The sequence below is a fragment of the Myxocyprinus asiaticus genome, chromosome 28 (genome assembly GCF_019703515.2).
Source record: "Myxocyprinus asiaticus isolate MX2 ecotype Aquarium Trade chromosome 28, UBuf_Myxa_2, whole genome shotgun sequence".
Classification (NCBI taxonomy): domain Eukaryota; kingdom Metazoa; phylum Chordata; class Actinopteri; order Cypriniformes; family Catostomidae; genus Myxocyprinus; species Myxocyprinus asiaticus.
Genome location: NC_059371.1, coordinates 4,930,316 through 4,948,294, shown reverse-complemented (window position 1 = coordinate 4,948,294; position 17,979 = coordinate 4,930,316). Strand labels below are relative to the sequence as shown.

The window sequence follows — 17,979 nt, the reverse complement described above, 5'->3', positions numbered from 1 at the left end:
GACTAGCTTGGACCAGCTAATGACCATAAGGGCACTTTCATACTAGAGCTTTTGGTGCAAACTCAAGTCTGTTTAATGGGTTCAGTTCATTTGTTTGTTGTGTAAGTGGTTTTCCGTACTCAGGTTTGCACCAGCGGACCAAGTTGACTTGAAAAAGGCAGTCTAGGGGATAGTTCATGTGAATTCTGGTGCAGTTCTCATTAGGTATGAAAGCAATCTGGCCTAACTCACGAAAGTGAACCACTATTGATGCTATTGGGTGCTTTTATACTTGGTTCGATTCCAAGTTCAATTCCTCCCCCTCCACCTGCCATTGCTAGTCTCTGTACACATCATATTCGTGTTATTTGGGTCCCAACTGTGTTATTAATGCATCATCAACTTGAGTAATAGAGGCAGCCTAGTTACCACTCTAACTAGGTTTTGACTGAGATGTCAGTTTCACTGTTATGGAAGTATTTTCTCATTGCATTTACCACCAAAACTTTCCATTGACAGAACGGCTTTTGCGTTTGTCTCCTGCTATGGCATTGGGTGTGTAAAAATGTGAATATTATTAGCATTTGTTTGCCATTGACCAAAAATGTGTTGCAAGAGATGTGCAGAATGTGATCTGCTCTCAGAAGGTGACTTATTTGGAGACAAGAAAGTATGAGAAATGCATTATATCATGATAATTGCGACTGTCAGCATGCAAAGATGCAAATTATACGTCATCAATAGCTGTTCACTTCTGATATTCAGGATGGATTGTTCATATCAGAAGTGAACCGTACCAAAGTTCACATGAACTGAACCCTAGACCACCTTTTCCAGTATTTTTGGGTGCAGTTCGTAGCACTAGCCAAACAGCATTCACACCAATCAAATGAACAAAACTTTAAAGTGAAACGGACCCAGGTGAGCACCAAAGTGCTAGTACTCTATGAAAGCAACTTAATTTGCATCTTTGCTTTATCCTAATCACACATATTATAGTTTAATGCATTTTTTATTGCTGATTGTCTCTGAATAAATTACTTTCGTGGAACAGAACAGTACTCCAACACAAACAGAGGTGTAATTCAAATGTTTCTATAAACTCTGCGATTTCTTTCTTATCACATAATATCATAATTTTGATGCAAGTCTATATTTTATGTCCATTTACTTATTTATTTAGTAGGTAGCCATTTAATAATCAATATATTATTTTATGTTTTATTTTCACACCACCAAACATAACCCTATTTTTGGCCTACATCCCTCTGATTTTTTTAATTGTTGGTCTTGTGTGTCAGACGAACGCTTTTGGTGTGTCTCATTTTGGTTGTGTTGAGTTTGACTTGTTTTCAGTGCTTATAGTCCTAAGTGCTGTGTTTTTCAGGCTTTCTGCCTTTGAAAAATATGTCTCAAGATCCCAGCTTGGTCCAGCTGTTTTTCAGCATAAAAGCGCATCTATTTAAGGTGGTAAATTGTCTGCTCATTGGTTTGAATAGGCGCTTTGCCTGAACAGCTGGAGCGCTGACTGCCCCCTACTGCATCAAGGTGGTACATCAAGCTTGAATTGCTGTAATAGTATGTATAGCCTTGATGATTAATTGTGTTTTTTAAAACGTTTTCATGTAATTAATAATAAAATCCACAGCTCTAAATTTAATGTCACATTGGTTAATATTTTACATGCAGTTTTTTGACAGGACAGCATGCATCTCATATTTAAATGCTCTTCAAAACGGCAGTGTCCGAATGTCGCAAAGAAAAATACCCTTGCCCGACTGTTTCTATTTCTAGCACAGCGCTAAGTAGAACTTTGCCGTATAAAACCAGCTACTTTTAGAAGTCATTTGAAATGTACATAAATTGCTGTCATGGTTGCCTGAAAAGTTTGAGACTGTTATTTATTTAATTTCTTATTTATTTATTTATTTATTTGCAGTGTTGTAATCTGATGTTGGTGGAGGTCATCACTAAAGAACCTCTGAGCTTCACTGTGTTTCACTATAAGAACCCTAAACTTCAACATACTGTGCAGGTAACTACAAACATTCACACACACATGCACATGCAAACTGTACGCAACATAAGATGAGCAGGCCGTGTTAAACAAACGCAGGAATGTCCAGCCTGAGGCCAGACTTCTGACAAATGGCCAATCACCTTGAACTTTACCCTAGTAAAACCACACCTCTTTACCTACAAGCTTCTGCTTGTACGAATTATATGCACATACCTGTAAATGTATTTGTGTGTGTGTATGAAAGATTGAGTCTCGCCTAAAGCCAGTGCTGTTACATCTGACCTGTGTGTTGGATGTCAGCCGAGAAGTCATAAATGTGATGCAGTATGTGCCACAACTTACAGAATGCCCGTGAATCACCACCACTCTAATGTGATTGGATGGCACACTGTTATCTAAGGAGCTAATACATGTTCACTCTCCTTTTATTTTTATAAGCTTGTTTCATAAGCTCTTAGGGTTAGAACAAGAACGCGAGCAGACGTGGGCAGTCAAGAATCTTTCTGGGTCATATTTCTCTCCCAGAAGTCTAAAGAAAAAAAAACAGAATTGATATTTTGCATATAGAAATTAAAGCTTATTTTTAAGAGCTTTAATTTATTTTGCATTTTGTTTTCATTACAATTAAGCACACACAACCCTCCCACCTCCTACACTGTACATCATAAAATATTTGTTGTACTAAATTTAATTTAACTACTGATCTTCTGGTATATGCAATAATTTAATTGTGTATTTAACACAATGTACTCAACTACATGAGCACAGTATCGGACCTGATTCCGACACCAGTATCTGTTTTGGCATATCCCCTCTTAAATGTTCTGAAAATGGTCCTAAATGCAGGCATAATGTTCATAAAAATAATGCAATACAAATACACAATGCAAAAATATCTTAATGATCCTTCCACTAGGCTTAGTTTTCTTTAAGTAAAATGTATTTCTTATTTTTTCTTTGATTTTGGGGTGAGATTCACCCACATTTTCGTAAAACTGTCTGCCTCTGTCTGATAATACAGATAATTTTAACATCTGCTTGTAGATTTTCTTTGTTGTGATAACATAAGCCTTTCTGGACTATATTTCATCCTTTGACATGATGTATATAAGTTGAATAACATCCTTTTACATGTTGTTCTTAAGTTCATCACAGTTAGTTGGCCATAAGCACACTGTTAGGTTGAATAACAATTTTTCCCACAGGCTTTTCATTATAACTGTCCATGAAATGAACTGAGGACAATTGCGTCACTGTTGAGGGATGGTTCCAGTCCACCACATCTGTTTGTTTGTCACTTAATTTTGCTGACGTCCACCCAGTTGATGTTGCTGTTTGTTTGTTTTGTTTTTTTATGATTGTGCTGATGTTCTTTGAATGCTGGGTGACTCGGTCACAGTGGTTTTACAGAGGTGTGTCAGTAAATAGCCTTAAACCTTCAGATTGTGCTGATATATCTCTAATCCACCTTCAGGCGAAGTCTCAACAGGACAAGAGAATGTGGGTCCTGCATCTGAAAAGGCTGATCCTTGAAAACCATCCAGCCAAAATACCGGCCAAGGTTAGAACATGAACATACACAATGTCCTAACTATAATTCTATAGAATGTACTCTCAGTGATTGTGAGGCTTTGGCCAAATCTGGTTGTTCCCACTGAACTGTGCCACAATAAATTAGTTCAAATCTCAAAGAGAATGAAAGAACTCTGAAGGTGAAGCAGAACAAAGTCTTTCTAGCAAGTCAGTTATTTCCAGTTATGCCAGTGCAGCTCCTGTCTACTTGAATGAGGGAACACCAAAATCTCCAAAACGGTTGGTCAAGATTACGATCAAAGGACATGTTTCAAATCAGCAGTAAAATCTGACAAAACTGGTATAAGAAATTGTGCTTCTGTACCTCAGATTACATTAAAAAACACAATTTTCTCAGCTTGAACAGCTTATGCTCATGCACGTTGTCGAGTTGATTGACAGGTGATTGGTGATTGGCTCTTTTACCAGTAAGGCAGGACTTCCTTTCTATATCCGTTGACCGTTGGCTGCCGTTGGGCTTTCCAATTTCTCCCATTCATTTTAATAGAAGTGGCCCATCTCTGCTAAATAATCTCTGAGCAGAAGTTTCTCTTATACTAGAAATGAGAGCATAGCGCCACCCAGATGTTATTTAGTTGAAACACAACCTGAATGTTTTTGAACAAAAGCTGCAGTTGTTCACAGTACTCAATTAGATGGTTTCACCCCAATTTAAATAAATAAATAAATTTCAACTGAAATGTATTTATGTATTTATTGCATTGTAACCTTATTTTTACACAATTAAGCACATTTTCTCCTTAATGCTCATTACCTAATGCAGGGTTTCCCAAATGGAGGTTTGTAAGGTAACCCCTGGAAGGTTGTGAAGAGGTTGTGTACCAAAATATATATTTATTAATTTACCAAATTTTAAAAAGATTGACGGATAATTTCAAATGTTGTCCATCATTTGACAATTAAAACAGAGAAAGAAAGAACATCAGTCGAGTAAATTTTCCTTTTAACCATCCTTCTGGCTTTACGGCTGCACTCTCATCCTTGTGTCTATATGGCTGCTGAAACCAAATATAATTTATAATTGACTAAACATATATGTTTAATGTTTCATTTCTTAAAAATATTCCTAGAAGTAATGGGGACACATGAATGTGTAAATATTATAATAGATATATAACAATAGATACAATAGAGGTTCATTATAAGAATAAGAAGAAAAGGAAGTGCAAAGATGTAAAATGTATTATATTTCGAAGGTTAAAAATACTTAAAATATCAGGGGGTACTTCAGGTAAATCATTTAGGACAAGGGGGTTCAGCTGACAAAAATGTTTGGGAAACCCTGACCTTATGCACCCAGACCTTTTTGTTTATTATTCCCATTATTCTCAATGGTGATTCGATAACAGATTCTATTACAGTACAGTATTTGTAAACCGTATTACAGTAAATACATACTGTAATAAATGTTTTACTTGATACTACCCTAATATATACATATAAATACAAATAATTAAAAATTAATATGTTTTTTCTTTCACCTAACAGTAAAGAGATTAAAGATCACTAAACCTTAAAGGGGTCATGACATGAGGAATCAAATTTTCTTTGATTTTTTGACATAGGAAAGGTCACTGTACTATAAAAACATACTGTAAGTTTCAGAACTCAAAACTTACTCCTCACTGCAGAAAGAGAATTTGTTGAAACCAAGCTGCCAAAACAACTCGACTGGTTTTCTACTTCCTCCACATCATGAGGTCACACTGTGATAGATATTTGCATCTGACCGCCTCCACAACAAAACATCAATGCCTACTTTGCCTTAATACTTCAGTAGCCCCACCCAGTAGTGGTGAGCAGTGAGATGGCAAGGAGACAGCCAGTCAGAAATGTGGGCGTTTACTGTAACGTCTTAAAGGAGAAGCAACACTGAAACCGAGTATTTCTGACAGAGGGTTAGAATAAGGGTGGAAAATGATCATGTTTTACAAATATATGACTTTACTAATATTATAACTGAACCTCAGGGAACATTTTAAAGTAATAAAAAAAAAGGTCATGTCATGGCCCCTTTACATGAAAATAGAAAATAGAAGCTGACCCAAAATGCAGAGTTCTGCAGTGTTTGCGTAGGTGTTACAAGAAGTGTTCTCTCTGTCTCTCCACAGGCTAAGCAGGCCATTCTGGAGATGGATACTGCAAGTAAGTATTATGATTAACTTCACATTAAAAGCTACAGTGCATGTATGGGTGAAGTTCATGTGTAATATTAAAATAACTGGATTTCATACTCTCTTCTGAAACTTTCTTTAGACCATCCAGGTTTTACCTTTAACTCCGAGGGTGACAAGAGAGTGAACACTAAGGAGGGTCCTTCACCAAGGAGAGTGCGAAGGAGGACAGGTAGACACATCAGACAAAACAAATGGATTTCATCTTCTCCAATCTTCTCTTAACTGAATCTTTTTTTAATCTATGTTTCTGTTTTCAATATGTCTTTCTCCCTCTGTCTCTCCCTATTCTCAGAGCCATTGGCTAAATTACTGAAAAACTCCAAACACATAAGTAAGTAGCATTAGTTTGTAAAGTGATTCATGTAAAATGTTTTCTACAAATTCTACAAATGTAATTTAAATGATTTTTATCTTGCCTTTTTTTGCTGTAGTATCCAGCCCAGATACACAGAAGGTAAAAAAACTCCATTCACAAAAGCATGAATCCATTAAAAAAATTTAGAGTAGATACATCTAAGAAATACATTTAAACTAAAGCCATGCCCTCACTTTACGACTGTCAGACAGTTGCTCAACAAGGTTTTTTTCCATCTGTCATCTTCTTGTCGGAGCAGCGCACATACTACACAACAGAACGCAGGTGAGGTACACAAATAACAAGATCTTTAGCCAAGAGACATTCTCGGCCAACAGCGAATTTTTTTTTTGGAGTTAACACAAGATTTTTCCAGAAATGGAGGGTCATGATGAGCTCGCTGTCCTAGTTGTGCACTGATTTTGTCTGAAAAACAAAAGAAAAGATTGGACAGAAACAATAATTGGGAAATCTGACCAAAAATCATGTAGTGAGGGCATAGCTTATGTGTTAGACCTAAGTGTTCGAGAAGATATATCATAAACTTGCATTTGCTTCTCACAGCGTTCTAGTTTGGGGGTCACTCTGCTGTCACCTGTGGCCCATTTGGGTTCGATTGGCCGATCTCGTAGCCTTGTCAGTGAATCACAGGAGTCGCTGGATCCTGGCGACCAAGGCAACCACAGTGATGTAGATGAAGGGCCGCATCCACAGGATGCAGATGATGAAGATGACACTGGTTTGGTGAGTGTGAGATGACATTTAATGTGTGACATCACTTGCCATTTATTTATTTTTGTATTATCCTTATTACTTAAGAATACAGTGGCAATAAACAAGGTGGTTCTAGCATAAAGCTCACGTATCTATTCCAATTTCAGAATGTTTTTTTTTTTTTTTTTAAACTGTCTACATTTCATTATTGTGTCTAGATTTCATTTTGACTGATCACATGACTTTTGTACAACCAGGGCTCTGGGGCCAAGCTGAGGGTGCCAGGGAAGAGCAGCCGGAAAAGGCTAAACCAGCAAGTGTCAGTGGATAGCATTGACCAGTGGAGAAACCACAACCTCACTCATACAGATCTCCAGGTACTAAGGACATACTGTAGGCGATACATGATACATAGTTCACACCAAAGGTTTGCGGTGTTCTCAAGTGCTTGACTCGCTTTCATTTTCACAAACAATCCAATGCTCCAACAATCCAAATGCTTTCTATTTAGTTTATTTGTTTCTTTGCTAAAGCAATATAATGTCAAAAAAGTTCTGTTCATCATCCCATCATTCATGTTGATATGAGATACAATAATCCAAATGAAATAATCCATAGAACCATATAATGCAGTCAAAAACCATATGGCTGCATACCTGCCTAAGCTACCGTGTCATGCTTGTTTACAGACAAAGGTAGGAGGTGACTACTCACCTGACAACAAAGGAAGCTGTGTCCTAAATAACCACCATATTGCTTCTTAGAACAAAATCAATAGAAATCCAATTAAATAGAAGCTTTACATAAACAACATTAATCCATTTACATATTACATTTCAATATTTAATAATTGCTAAATTAAACTATAATCATAATCAGCTACATAATACATAATTCCAAACATTAGAAATATAAATTTGGCTCTAATGCTGTGTATGTAACAATCACCCTATCATGAATGCTTTCAAGGATTTCATTCACCATGGATTTCATTAACTTGGCTGCTATGTCCTTGGCCCCCATTGCGATGACTGCTGTTGCAGACTTTTTTTTTTGTTTGTTTTTTGCCCATGATTTATAGCAATAACTTGAAAAGAATAAAAAGAATACAGATCACAGTTTGCTTGATTCATAGTTTGAGTAGAAAACCATTGTCAGAAAACATATAGGCTACCTTTAAATGTTTGATTCATTGTTGTGTACTAAAGCTTGTCAATCTGATTCTATTTTGAGCAAAACATTTCATTTGGACATTTAAAGGCTTCTGGATATCTAATTGGAAGCAGAAGTATTTGTTTTTTCTGTTTATTTCATTTGGATTCTTCTCATTGAAAAGGCTCCATCAGTTGCTATTAACTAGTCTCAACATTATGGTGTTCATTATGGTGCACTTGGATGAGTATCCAGATGTCTTACAACTAACACATTTTTCAAGCCTGCCTGAAATTGTAGACATTCTAAAATGACCTGGGTGAATGAAAACATAACAATACAGATTTACAAATTACTTGTACTGGTTTATCTGTGGGATATTACAAGTAAACAGCATGATTTGAATTTATTGTAAAGGTGCTTATTATAATTTTTTCAGACCGCCAAACAGACGCTAAAAAATGAGGCTGTCAAAATGAACACTCCTGTCCTACGAGTGACTGGTCCTCCTGAAACAGAGACCGATGAACACTTCTCTCACATGCTGGGAACAGGCAGGGAACGTTCTGTCTGCAACATATGGGCAGACCATCGTGTCCGGAGGGCTATGTTTCCCACTCGCCAAAAGTCTGTCCAAATTGACGATGAAGACATCTATCAGATGTTCTTGCCAACTGAGAGAGATGTAAGCAGTCATGATGCAGAGAGTGACCATGAAACCACGGACCATCCAGAGAGACCCTGTAGCTGGCATATTGTACAGACTCATAGATCGCAGCTAGAACTTCCCGTAAGTGGGGGCAGGGTACTTCGTAGGGCCAGCAGTGTTAGAGAAAAACAGAGTGAGAGACAAAGCCCTACCAAGCGAGCACTAAAAGAGGAAGAGACCAATGCCCAGCCCGAGTCTTCAAGCACTGAAATCTCAGGGTCATCTTCTGCCGAGCAGTTGACGATTGATGATATCGAGAATGTTTATGACAACATTAGTTACGAGGAGCTTCAGGCCATGGGGATGAATCGCAAGGACCAAGTTACAGAGGTCACAGAAGTCAAACACAGGATAGCGCCACAAGTTATAATCACTCCAACTGAAACTGAAAGTTCATGTGAGAGTAATAGGTCCTCTGGTCGAGAGACGGAGCAATTTGAGACATGTGATCTGCAAATTGTTGAGGACGAAGAGAATGTCTATGACACCATTGTTTTCCAGGATCGCCCAGTCTGTTCAACGCATACTAATCTGGGAAAAACAGACAGCCTGCAGACATCGGAGATAGATCACATGACTAGCAAGATTTTAGGGGGCTTGGTTTCTGAGGAAAGCCTCTGTTCTAGAAACAACACTGAAGTTGATCGACCCCTTCCCCAGATTCCATCTACTTCAATTTTAGACACTGAAACGTCTCAGCTTTTCACAGCCAATAACACGTTAGAGCAAGTGGATGAGATCTGGTGTGATCTGGAAAACTACATCCGGAACAATGAAAAGAACCCGGACAGACTTCCAGCAGCATTTCCTGTAAGTGGAACAGACTCCTCATATAAAACACATGACTCACCACAAAAAGCACAAGACTCTCTATGTAAAACATACAGCTCCCCAAGTAAAGTCAACAGGTTGCAACAAAAGGCGAATGATTCCCAATGCAAAGCACAAGAATCTCCAAGTAAGAAAGCCAATTCTGGGCAAAAGTCAAATGACTCTCCATGCAAATTACCCTTAAAAATGGACCCTTTAGTTTCTGCTTTATCTGGATCACAGAATTCAACTGCATCCAGACCACCTCCAGGTCTCCATCTCCCCATCCTCAACATTCCAGAAACAATGTTAGATGAGAAAGAACTTGAGGTGTCTTCTTCTCCTACATTACCTTCTCTTCCTTTTTCCCCCACCCCTGAGCCTCAATGTGGCACAGTGAAGAGCATCCGTAACAAACTAGCTAGATTAAGCAGTGGAAGCTTCCGGATGGATGATGAGGACATCTCTTCACCAAAGGACTCAGAGCTTCAGTCCTTGTTTAGTAGTTTGGAGCCTGGCTCCTCTAGTCTACTGCTGGGTGGAGAAGCAAGGGATCAGGTTCTTGAGCTTGGGGACAGGGGAAAGAACAGAGTGTTCCTCATGGCTAGGCAGTACAGTCAGAAGATCAAAAAGGCCAACCAGTTACTGAAGATGAAGAGCATGGACCATGAACCCAGTTGTGCCAAGCTAAGGCTGAGTAAACAGAAAGACCTGGCAGCCATACTAGAGGAGAAGAAACAAGGTGGCACTGCTATAGGTAAGACAGACTAAGGTCATTCTATATTTTTTCTACAAAGTGTTACTTAGCGTGACACAAACAAGTTAAACAAAATGATATATTTGAAGTTTTTATGAACACCTCTTTCTTTTCCTTTTCCTTTCTTTTGGTTAGGTGCAAGAATAGCCGAGTACTCTCAGTTGTATGAGCAGGTGGTTTTCAAGGGTTCTCCTATAACTCCTCCAGTACTGAAGTCCTCTGTCAGTATTGCAGGCCCCCATCCACTTTTCCCGAACACCACCTCCTCCCCTTCCCTATCCGAAAGCTCTACCCAAGAGTCTGATTGGTTGAACTGCACATACAGTAATGGAGAACTTGCTGATTTTGTGTCCTGGCCAGCAGAATCGTCAGTGTGCACTTCAACCCCACAGAGAGGACTGACTTCTGCAATTTCAACTCCTGCCTTGAAGAACCCCCCACCTGCTCATAGTACTCAACACAATCAGCGTTGGAGTGCCTGTGTGACACCAAGCAAAGATGACTCTGATCACATTTACTCTTCAATAGGACCACGTAACACTAAAGTGTCAGCTTACAATCACTGCAAGTCCTCATCTTCATTGATAGATCAGACTGGAAAAGAGAATGGGAGGGGACTATGTAATCAGATGTGGGAGGTGCACAGAAAAGAATCAAGGACGCACATGTGTCGGCAGCAAAGCCTCCCTGAATGTCCTGTCCAAGTGACTTCTGACATCTCAGTGCCATGTGATATCACACTAAGGGACTCACAGCAAGTTGTGGTGCTGGGCAAAAAAGTGCCACTGAATGCACAAAGTGCCACTGAAAATTATCTGGCCAACTTTAAAGACACTGGAGATGATGATGACGATTATGTGGAGATCCGTTCTGAAGATGAGGGCGAAGAGCAAAAACAAGAGGTGCCCATAGCGGCTCAGCTGCACAATTTGTCAGGAACTGCAGTTAAGTACTGCAGCCAACCTCAAAGCAGCATTCAGACCCTTGGAAAGGGACAGCAGACCACACCTGAGATGGCTCTACAGGGATACCAGTGGAATGATCCAGACTGCAGCCAGCAGGGTGTAAATCAGCCCAAAATTGTCCAGTCACTGAGAGAAAAGTTCCAGTGTCTCAGCTCTAGCAGTTTTGCATAAGAAGCATGGACTATGGACAACATGCCACATATTTGGCACATGCAAGAAAACTTCCACATGGAACATGTTACGCAACTTAAAGACACAACACAAAGGATACAATATACAATATTTGCATTGTAAAGTAATTTACTGAATTCAATACACATATCAACAGCACACAATTTGTAAATGATGAATTACACATTACTCTGCTCATATCTACTTGAATTTGGATGCGCAAAGTAGCATATCTAAGCAGGAAACTATACAGATATAATTTTCAAATTATTTTATTTCTATTTTTCTTCATATGAAAACCTATGTTGTAAAACAAAACTTTCAGCTTACAGGTCAGATCATGACTGTACATTTTAAAGGTGTGGGAAGTGAAGTTCATGAAAGAAAATAAAAGACATTGGACACATCGGTAAAACTTGAATCATAGGCACAACTCTTTATTTCTAATTTCAAACATATTTCTCTCTTAAACTTTTACAATATTCTCATGAACTACTGGTTATAATATTCTAGTAAATGTACCATATATACACTGTAGATGTCACCTACAAGCTTTAATATTCTCTATATAACAAGCACATGACTGGTGATGTTAAATTATCTGCCATAATCTCGGTGTACACATGTAGATAGAATCGTCATAGGCCAATAACTCAAATATTTTACTTTTAATTGTGTAAACAAACAGCAGAAAAAAGCTGAAAAAAATGTCTGTGCCAAATACTGAAGAAAAAAAATTATATATCCAAGTAGCTTTGGTGTGTAAGATCAAAAAATTAAATATTATCCAAGGAGGCTTGCACACAATGTCCATAGAAAAAATCTGCAGGAATTTATTAAGAAGCCACAAAGTGCACTGAGCACTTTTACACTTTGTGGCCTCTTAATAAATTCCTGCAGATTTTTCCTATGTACATTGTGTGCAAGACTTCTCTCTCCTTGGATTACTTTTAATTGTGTAGAAATATGCCATTAGTAAGGGTTGAGTAGGTATCTTCAGAAAACTACATGTATGCTAATATTGCCAGCGACCATTCAGTGTGTGATTTGGTATATTTGCATGCCATGTTTTCTCAAGACCAGAATGCATAGAATTCATATATATTTTACTATACTGTACATTAGGTATATAGAGAGATTTATCAGACTGGGAAGTCATAGGTGTATTTAAAACAAGGTGATCAAGTTGTTCATGCTAAAATGCTAGTTACAAACAACCATGGCTCAGACATTAGTATAGTGTCAATAACGCTGAGAAAAATTGCTATATGGATTTAGATTTGATTTTTTTTTATTTTATTTTTTATTTGCATAACAAAACAATAACTAGAAAATGTAATTGGCAAAAAGTGAACAAATATCAGTTAGTGTCTTAAAGGGATAGTTCACCTAAAAATGAAAATTCTCTCACCCTCATGCCATCCCAGATGTGTATGACTTTCTTTCTTATGCTGAACACAAACAAAGATTTTTAAAAGAATATTTCAGCTCTGTAGATCTATACAATTCAAGTGAAAGGTGACCAGAACTTTCACATTCAGCCACCTACTGGTTGGGGCTGGTCAAATGTGGAGATTGATAGTAAAAAAAAAAATGACTTAACTTGATCTGTTTCTCAACAACACCTATCATATATCTATGAATTTAACCACTGGAGTCCTATGGATTACTTTTATGCTGACTTTGTCATTTTAGGACCTTCTGAGTTCTGGTCACCATTCACTTGCATTGTATGGACCTACAGAACTGAGGTATTCTTCTGAAAATCTTCATTTGTGTTCTGCAGAAGAAAGTCACATCTGGGGTGGCACGAGGGTGAGGAAATGATGAGAGAATTTTCATTTTTGGGTGAACTAACCCTTTAATTTTAGGTTCATTTGATTGTGTTCAGGGGACCATGTTGGAGAATAGAGTTTGAGGTTTCAAAAATGTACTGTAATTTGTTGTAATTTGGGCTCAATATTATGTATTTTCTTGTCATTTGATTGTGTATAGGGTTAAATATATATATATATACACACACACACAGCATTAGCTGTCCCTGCCTTCTCTCCACCTAGAAACAAAATGGCTCACATACGGTCTTCTTTCATCCCAAAAGATTTAAGAGGGTTTTTTATGATTAGTGATTTTCTCAGCACATTTCAGTTTTTTTTATTTTAATTTTATTTTTAATTTTATTTATTTACCTCTGGGTATTTCTGTTTTCTCTCTAATTTTGAGATGTCTGTTTCAATACGATGGAACAATATTTATTAAATGTTTAAATTGGTTGTTCAGCTGGTATAATAAAAAATTGGTTTATTATAATAATGGTATAATAATAAATTGGTTTAGTGCGTGTGAATATTGCCATTTTTTTTTTTTGTTTTGTTTCTATGAACACTGTTACTTTCTCAAAATGCTACATTGAAAGAAGAAATAATCTTATATGACCTACCAAATACCAGTGTAAATAGAGTGAATTTAAATTTGGATCAAAGCTATCAATGAAGTATGTTTGCATGTTGTTGCGGTTTTTTTGGTTTGTTTGTTTTTTGTTTTTTAAGTTGTACATTGTTTTGTTTTAGTTTTTATTTTATTTTTTTTATTTTTTTACTGGTGGGGACTGTTATCCTATATTGGAATTGTTTCTTTTGCACTTTTCCTCCATTTTAATATTCTGTAAAGGTGTACATTTTCATGAATATTGCCATTCTCCGATTCTCATGATGAGACTTAAGTTAAGTTTTTGCTTTCTTTGTTTTTATTTTTATATCTGCCTAGTTGTAAATGGTCGAAGATGTACTTTAGGCAACAAATAAACCTTCAGTTAAAACAAAATGTGTTGTTTTTTTTTTAGTTATGTCTTTATCTGAAATGTTAATTATGTATATTATATCATTTTTCAAACACCATTTTCATCTAGAAATTCTTATTTTAAGCTTTTAGGTTTCTTTAGTACAAAGTGGAGTCAATACAATGTCAATATACAAACATGCATTTCAAAGGGTTCTATCAACCCTGAAAGATTTTTAATTTAACAGGGTTGGCACAAAATATTGGCATCCAAAATATATTTTGGAATATAAATGTGATTGGTTATTAATATTATTATTATTTTTATTATTATTATTATTATTATTATTTTCAGTTATAATGTGTGAATTGTAATATATGAAGGCAAACAGAAACTGACTTATACTACCAGACTTTACTGGAGGCTGCATCCCCATCCCTATTGTTGTTTTTTGTACATTGGGCCTAAATAGGGAAAAAATAATTTCTTGAACATTCAGCAGTAACCTTTGGATGAATGACAAATGAATTATTAAAAATACAAATATCTTCCTGTAATTTAATGAATTAATTCACAGTTGCACCATTTCTTGAGAATGACCATTGAACACCACCCTTATGTCCTGACATTACAAATGCCAGATTCAATATATAAGTCTACACAGTGAAATTCTCAGTATTAAATGCACACTTCTCAATGTACATATTGTCCCCAACTACAGGAGTGTAAAATTAACACTGAAGCAGTGTTGTAAATACTCTTTGTAGTGTTTAATGTTGAATTGCCCATGCAGTCAATTAAATAAAGTAGGAACACTCACCATGTGATGATTGGCTATTAGTGAGATACCTGCGTGGCAGATCTAGAAAAGTATTTATAGGGTGGCATGAGGACTATGAGGGGTGGCAACACCAAAGCAAGTGCACATGCTGTCACACCCTCATCAGTCTCCTCCAATCCCATCCTTCCTCGATCTAATTCACCGGACATCTGATTAGTATTCTCACCTGTTCATCGTTTCCCTATCAGTTATTCATCTGTATATATAGACTTCCTAGTTCAGTCATTCTTTGTCTAGTCTCCCATTATATTCATTGTGTGTATATTGTATATATCTTCCTTATGGTGTCTAAATATCCTCAGTGTGGATTACGTGGTTTGTTTTCCTATCTTTATTTTCCTGTTATCATTCGTTCTGTTATTGCTTCTCCATTTGAGTCAATAAAGTCCCGCGATTGGATCCTACCTTCACTTGGTTCAGTTCCTCTGTGACAGAAGACTAGACTGATTGTAATGGATCCAGCGGGAGAATCATCTATTGCCCACACTTTGTCAGCACAAGGGGAAATACTTCAACAACATGCTGACACCCTGCACAACATCAAAATCACTCTTGATATCCTCACAGCAGCGGTCACCACTCTCTCCTCTTCCAGGGTGAGTCCCGCTACCCCGTCCTCTGGGAGTAACTCTTATACTGCTCCAGTTGATCCTCCTCCCGCTCCTATGGTTCCGGATTGCCCCGGTTCGAGTCCACTGGCTGCCCCAACACATTATGCCGGCTCTGCGGAGGAATGTAACAGCTTTCTTCTTTAATGTTACCTTGCATTCTAGCTGCAACCTGATCGGTTTCTTACAGAACAAGCTAAAGTGGCATACATCATCTGGCAGGGCGCTCCAGTGGGGGGCCACCATCTGGGATCAAAATGGGGCAATCACTTACTCTTCCAGAGCTTTCATGCAACATCCTGTGTCAGGCTTCCACTCCGGGGTGCAACTAACTGGTCTCCGCCAAGGGCAACTTTCATTCTCCGATTATGGCTTAAGATTTTGGACCCTAGTGGTGGCCAGTAACTGGAATGAGCCCGCCCTCTTGACCACCTACCAAAAGGGGCTCACCACCTTGCAATGCCAGCTAGCTTGTGCTGATGATGCCATGGGGCTGGAAAGGTTCATTCAGTTGTCTATTCAGGTCAATAATTGTCTGCATGCCTGTCCCATACCAGTGTCCAAGTATTTCTTCCATGAGCTGCGCCGGAGATCTGTTGAGCCAGTGACAGATTTTTCTGTGGAGGAGCCCATGCAGCTTAGTTCCACTTGACTCACACCCACTGAATGAAAGAGGTGACGAGATCAACTCCTTTGTCATTACTGTGGGGCTTTGGATCATTTGATACCTTGCTGTCCTGTGCGCCCTCCTCGAGTGATGGTGAGCTCTTTCTTTGTCCCACTGTACATCATACCTCCTTCACTATCACAACTACTATCTCCAACACAACTCATACGACCTTCTGCTCTTGCCCTTATAGATTCCGGTTCAGCAGGAATTCTGCTGGTGCTAGAGAACTCTAAGGGTCTTCCCTGGCTCATTCACCACAACCCAGTAATCTCCTGGTCTACTGGGAGTATCACTCATTGGGGCGATTGATGTTTGTCCAATTGTTTATCTATTCCATGTCGTACCATATCCATTGAAAGTCCCTCCATCGGCGCCGATTTCCACATTCCTGCAGCCTACCAGGTATTTCTGGACATATTCAGCCCCCAAAAAGCATCTCAACTTCCACCTCAGCGGCCATGGGATTGTGAGATTGAGATACTTCCTAGGGCCCCGCGGGAAGATATACCCCCTCTCCATTCCCGAGCAATAAGCCATGAAGGAGTATGTTAATAAGGCTTTGAATCAGGGGTACATTCGACCATACACTTTGCCCGCTGCTTCTAGCTTTTTCTTCGTGGCAAAGGATGGCGGTTTGTGCCCCTGCATTGACTACCGAGCCCTCAACGACATTACAGTAATTTAAATATTCTCTTCTTCTAGTACCAACAGCCCTAGAACAGTTAAGAGGAGCTACCATATTCTCCAAAATGGATCTGCGGCGCACCTGCAATTTGATCCGTATCCAGGAGGGGGATGAGTGGAAGACCGCTTTCATCACCGTGACAGGTCACTACGTATCAGGCCATGCCCTATGAATTGGTTAATGCCCCTTCCGTCTTTCAGTCTTTTATGAATGAGGTACTCTGGGACTTCCTGTACAAATTTGTTATTGTATACATCGATGATATCTTAATCTACTCGTCCTCCCTCACCAAGCATATCCACAATGTACGAGAGGAACTCCAGTGACTCCGTGAGCAGCACCTTTACCTCAAAGCCAAAAAATGTCATTTCAATCAACCCTCTGTCCTGTTTTTAGGATGCATAATTTCACCTCAAGGAGAACAGATGGACCCAGTAAAGATGACCGCCATTACATCCTGGCCACAACCCACCACCCTCAAAGAATTACAATGCTAATTTCTACTGTAGATTCATCTATGATTTCAGTAAAAGGTCTCACCACTTATTGGTCTGTTAAAAAATAAACCTAAAATCCTCTCCTGGACTCTCGCAGCCAATCAAGCCTTCCAGTGGCTTAAATCTACCTTCACAGGTGCTCCAATACTGATACACCCTAATCCGGATCTCCCCTTCATTGTTGAGGTAGACGCATCAAATAATGGTGTGGGGGCCGTCTTATCTCAACAACAGGGAACCCCAGCCAAACTTCATCCATGTGCGTTCTTCTCCAAGAAGCTAACGTCTGCTGAACAAAACTATTAAATCAGCAACTGAGAGCTGCTAGTCATCAAATTGGCTCTGGAGAAATGGAGACACTGGTTGGAGGGGGCCCGGTTCCTGTTTCAAGTTCTCACAGATCATCAAAATCTGGAATATCTTGCTTAGCCAAAAGATTGAATCCTCGTCAGGCACGATAGGACCTGTTCTTTACCCGGTTTCAATTCATCGTCACT

At 38.6% G+C, this 17,979-nt stretch overlaps 1 protein-coding gene across 3 annotated transcripts in view; it reads left to right on the top strand.

The window, feature by feature from the left end:
• The window catches only part of LOC127418875 (pleckstrin homology domain-containing family G member 1-like), a 75,008-nt gene extending 60,789 nt beyond the window's left edge, over positions 1-14,219 (top strand). For all 3 annotated transcript variants that reach the window (XM_051659736.1, XM_051659735.1, XM_051659734.1), the window contains 10 exons: positions 1,919-2,014; positions 3,474-3,560; positions 5,704-5,737; positions 5,849-5,938; positions 6,062-6,100; positions 6,201-6,223; positions 6,689-6,868; positions 7,096-7,215; positions 8,430-10,266; positions 10,402-14,219. In XM_051659736.1, the coding sequence (XP_051515696.1) occupies positions 1,919-2,014; positions 3,474-3,560; positions 5,704-5,737; positions 5,849-5,938; positions 6,062-6,100; positions 6,201-6,223; positions 6,689-6,868; positions 7,096-7,215; positions 8,430-10,266; positions 10,402-11,402 (3,507 nt within the window). In that variant the 3' untranslated portion in view covers positions 11,403-14,219. The remainder of the gene's footprint in view (positions 1-1,918; positions 2,015-3,473; positions 3,561-5,703; positions 5,738-5,848; positions 5,939-6,061; positions 6,101-6,200; positions 6,224-6,688; positions 6,869-7,095; positions 7,216-8,429; positions 10,267-10,401) is intronic.
• The last annotated feature ends 3,760 nt before the right edge of the window (positions 14,220-17,979 follow it).